We start from the raw sequence: 4,420 nt of genomic DNA, 5'->3' as shown, positions 1-4,420 counted from the left end.
ATCGCCATTGTGAATGCCAATGGAGAAATCGTGCACCCTGCCATAATGCCTATTTCTAGCCTCTGCCATCCTGTTGTGAAGCCTGCTGTGTAATGTGAGAGCGCATGGCACGAGCCTGAGACACAGCCACCACAAACACTCTCATGTACAGAACTATGATGACAGTGATGGGAAGAACAAAGGTCAAAACAAGGTCAACAGCTCCTGCAGTATGATCAAAGACAATCACACATTCTCCATAACAGGAGTCATGTCTGTCTGGATGAGTCAGCTCATCATTTACTATGAGACTGTTGTAGAGAACAGAACAGAACCAACACAGACAAACACAGAGTTTAACTCTTCTCTCAGTGACTCTGGTGGTGTAATGCAGAGGGTCACAAATAGCTACATAACGGTCGACTGATATGAGCACCATGTCTCCCACTGAAGTAGAGGTAACGATGAAGGACACACAATTACACAGGGAACACATCAGATCACCATGAAATAAGGTCATGAAAGAATATCATTAGTAGAAAGTTGGTCTCATTCCATGGTGCAACATTAATCAGTACAAATTCAATTATTGTAAAAGTGTTCAAATTTCTTAAACTAGGATATTGCAGGTTCAGCAGAGGAATTCATTTCTACCTGAAGTGGGAGATTGAGATGATGACGAGCAGGTTTAGAGCGACAGTGAGCACAGAACCGAAGGACAGCAGAATATACAGGACCGACGCTTTGGACCAACGAGGTGCCGTCTCCCTGCAGGAGGTGTTGCCGAGGAAAGCAGAGGTCTGCTCCATCCTGGCTTTCCATCGGTGAGAGGAGGAACGGAGAAGCTGCAGTTCTCTGTCTAAAGCTTTGTCATACAACACATTTATTTGTTTCTGCCTTCACCCCTCACCCGTCTCTCTGGGTATCTGTTGGACTTTGATGAATCACAACTTTGGCTGTCTTGGGCACCATGCCCTTTTGGATTTGAAGTAGTTTTATCGTTCTTTTGTTTATCAGAACTACAGCAAATGCAGGTTCACTGTATTTAACTAGTTGGTCAGTCAGAAAATAAATAAATAAATAAAATCTAAACCATGGATAACTAAAATTACCGCCTTGTGGTTGTCTGTCTCCGCCACTCAGACTAATTTCAGATTACATCCCTGTTTATCCAGAATCATATAAAATAATCAGCATATGCACAAAAACCACTAAATTGATAAATAAACCTGCTGCAGCTACTGGCTAGTTGAAATTAGCCTGTTACTACAGCAACTGTTGCTACCGCTAGTACCAGGGGTGGATTTAGTGATTTGGTGGCTGAAGGCAAACCCTGCTTTATTTTTACCCTTTCTCTAGTTGGGAATGTCTCCAAACTCTTGTCTTCAGTAAAACTATTACATAGTACAAATACAGTCCGTACAGCCACTAGACTTGTATATACGCTATCATTTATTTGTTGTAATCAAGGTCTCCGAAGACGCAGATCCTCTGACCAACGCTTTGTTCGGAGATCAGGGACAAATTTGCGGGCCACTATTTTGTCCCAGTCTGGCCCTGAATACAAGAGCTTAAATTAATATTGTCACAGCTATAGCTGACATAAGAAAGATATTTGAAAGATCTGATCAAGTCCAATTTCTGAGAGATATATTCGAGGCCAATCTTGTGTTTTTGGTTTTTGGTTTTATCTGTTTTGTGTATCTTTCTTTCGATTGTGCCTTTAGGTTTTTAAGGTTTTATGATGCTAGTTCTATGTTTCAACACACGTGGCCAGCACTTGTTTTAATTAAACCTGCAAATAAACTTCTGACACTGATCAACTGTATACATATTTGATTTATAAGTGAGCAGGATGGGACATCGTCATCTTTGTGAACCAACACAGATTCATACAACACAGTGTAAAATAAATTAATATTTCTTTGAGAAGAGATGACGTTACATTACGTATGTCATGTTTGTTATAATATCCCAAATGTCACTATACAGCAAATTTCCATGCAATATGAAAGTTAAAGAAAATCACTAAATATGGTTTATTAAAAAAAATATATATGTGAAACTTAAACTTTCTGTGATCTATGATATCCACTGTAAATGTTGAACTGTAGAGGTAAATGGTGACTTTTACAAGATGCAGCAACAGAGAGGGAAAATACACAAGTCATAGAATGAGACCTTCACAAAACCATTCGTTTCAAATAAAAGCCGAATGTGTGATACAGGTCTTTCAGTTTTAGTTCAAACACAATTTATAGAAAATAAAAACATATTTTTACTTCCTGTATTTGATAATTCATTCACAATACAACATGAACATGTGTATTACTCTGTTCATAGAGCAGGTGTCATCTCAGTCACTCCACAGCCTCTCTACAGTACGTTGGCCTCACGGGAGCCAGGCTGCAGAATCTGCAGAGTGACAACCAGTTTGATAACTTTTCTAAACCAGGGGTAGAACAAGGCGTAGATTATAGGGTTTAGACAGGAGTTAAAATAGATGATATAGAGCACAAAGGCTGAAGATGAGTTATTGAGCAAGTCATCTCCTGCAAGAACAGCAATATAATGTGGGCAGAAACACATTAGAAACACAACTACAAGAACACCAAGAGTCTTGGCTGCTTTCAACTCTGATTTCTTTGTGGTTACAGCCACTGAACGCTGCAGTGTGACAGCTGTAATGTGAGAGCGCATGGCACGAGCCTGAGACACAGCCACCACAAACACTCTCATGTACAGAAATATGATGACAGTGATGGGAAGAACAAAGGTCAAAACAAGGTCAACAGCTCCTGCAGTATGATCAAAGACAATCACACATTCTCCATAACAGGAGTCATGTCTGTCTGGATGAGTCAGGTCATCGTTTACTATGAGACTGTTGTAGAGAACAGAACAGATGTGTATAAGAGACAGCCAACAACACTGACTGTTAATGTAGTTTTACTTTTTTATTCTTGACTTTTAACAATGCAGTTATTGTCTAATGTTTTTTGTTGACCAGTTAAAATGATTTTTTCTTTTAAAGCATCACGAATGTGTCGTGTTTTATTATATCCTAAATGTCACTATAGAGCAGTTTGTCAAGCTATATGATATGCTATAATTTTGAATTGCATGTGAAACATCAAGTTTATGTGACCTATGATATCCACTGTTTTGTATATGAACAACAGTGGTGCATCTGATTTCTTCTAAATAAACACGTTTTAAAATAACCTGCTGTACAAGGTCTTGTGAGAAGGACGTCATGGTGCTTATCAGTGGGACAAAGACGCCAAAACAATTGTGCCATACAGAGAAGAAATGTGAAACATGTGAATTATGTACATTCTCTTCTGAAACAGGATCCGAGCACGTCAATAATCTCTTTGCAAAATGGACAAAAAGACAAAAATCGAAGATGATGAAAGACGCTTGGACCAGAAACAGTCACAGAAATAGAAAGCTGTAGTTGCGCTTGTTTTCTGCTGAGTCGAAATGTTTCCTGTCACAAAGAAAATGGATTCTCATGAAAAAAAAAATAAAAACTGTGAATTTAAATCTTATGTGAAACTGGAGTATTACCTACAAAGAGTGTGTAGTGCTTATGCACAGGAGTCAGATACAGATACAGTCACAGGTGTGACTGTATGGATGGAGATCGTTTCTGATGTGGAGCTAAAACAGACGGAGATCATCTGGGTGATATCGTCTGCGTTTTAAAATCTTGTTTTTAAATGAAAACCTAGTTGCTCTTCCTGAGGTTTCACCACTTTCTTTTACCCTGTTCAGTGGTTTTTGATGTGAGTTTTTCCTTCTTGAATCATGGGTCTGAAGATAGCGGTTGTCATATACTGTGTAGATTTAAACTCCCCTTGAAGTCTGTCTCTTATACACATCTCTCGTGTCTACATAGTCTTTGTCTGTCGGTTCGTCTGTTCATGTTTCCTGTTCTAGCAGCTGCGGGATCCCCTGCGTCTCCGGTTGTTGTTCCTTGTGTGCCCTCGTGCTTTCCTGTTCTGTTGTTTCACCCGTTTTGTAAGTTCTTCAGTTATTAAACATGTTGGCACCTCATTCCCCTGTGTTGGCTACGTTTGGGTCCAGCTTTACCTGCACCGTGACAGCTACAGTTTTATACTTTTTATCACTCATGCCGTAATAAATGTTGTAAAGTAACAACGTCTTTTTAATTATTTAGCTGGCGTAGGATTTTGTTTGTAATACATCAGCATGCATTGCTGCTGTGTCTTTTCTGATACTGCCACTGGATGGCGCAAGATATTTTCAAATCCTTCACACTGTGGCTTTATTAAAGCTCCATATTTTCTTCTTCTGCATTTTATTTGAAGTGTGGTTTCAAAAAGTTTTACATCTCCTCTCTCAGGCTTCTCTCTGCAGCTCTAGTAACAACAGGTCGGTGAGCCAATCAGAAGAGAGGAGGCTCTGAGCCTCT

General features: G+C 39.4%; 1 protein-coding gene across 1 annotated transcript in view; it reads right to left on the bottom strand.

Annotated features, from left to right (window-relative positions):
* Nucleotides 1–1,958: 1,958 nt before the first annotated feature.
* Nucleotides 1,959–4,420, bottom strand: part of LOC111657075 (trace amine-associated receptor 13c-like) — a 3,149-nt gene continuing 687 nt past the window's right edge. Inside the window, 1 exon segment of the mRNA XM_023409051.2 lies at nucleotides 1,959–2,688. Coding sequence (XP_023264819.2) covers nucleotides 2,356–2,688 — 333 coding nt within the window. The 3' untranslated portion in view covers nucleotides 1,959–2,355.

Source organism: Seriola lalandi, unplaced genomic scaffold, assembly GCF_002814215.2.
Source record: "Seriola lalandi dorsalis isolate HSWRI2012SDOR001 ecotype SW California unplaced genomic scaffold, Sedor1 jcf7180002054382, whole genome shotgun sequence".
Classification (NCBI taxonomy): Eukaryota; Metazoa; Chordata; class Actinopteri; order Carangiformes; family Carangidae; genus Seriola; species Seriola lalandi.
The sequence above is the reverse complement of the archived record's forward strand: the minus strand, read 5'-3'. Positions and strand labels throughout refer to the sequence as shown.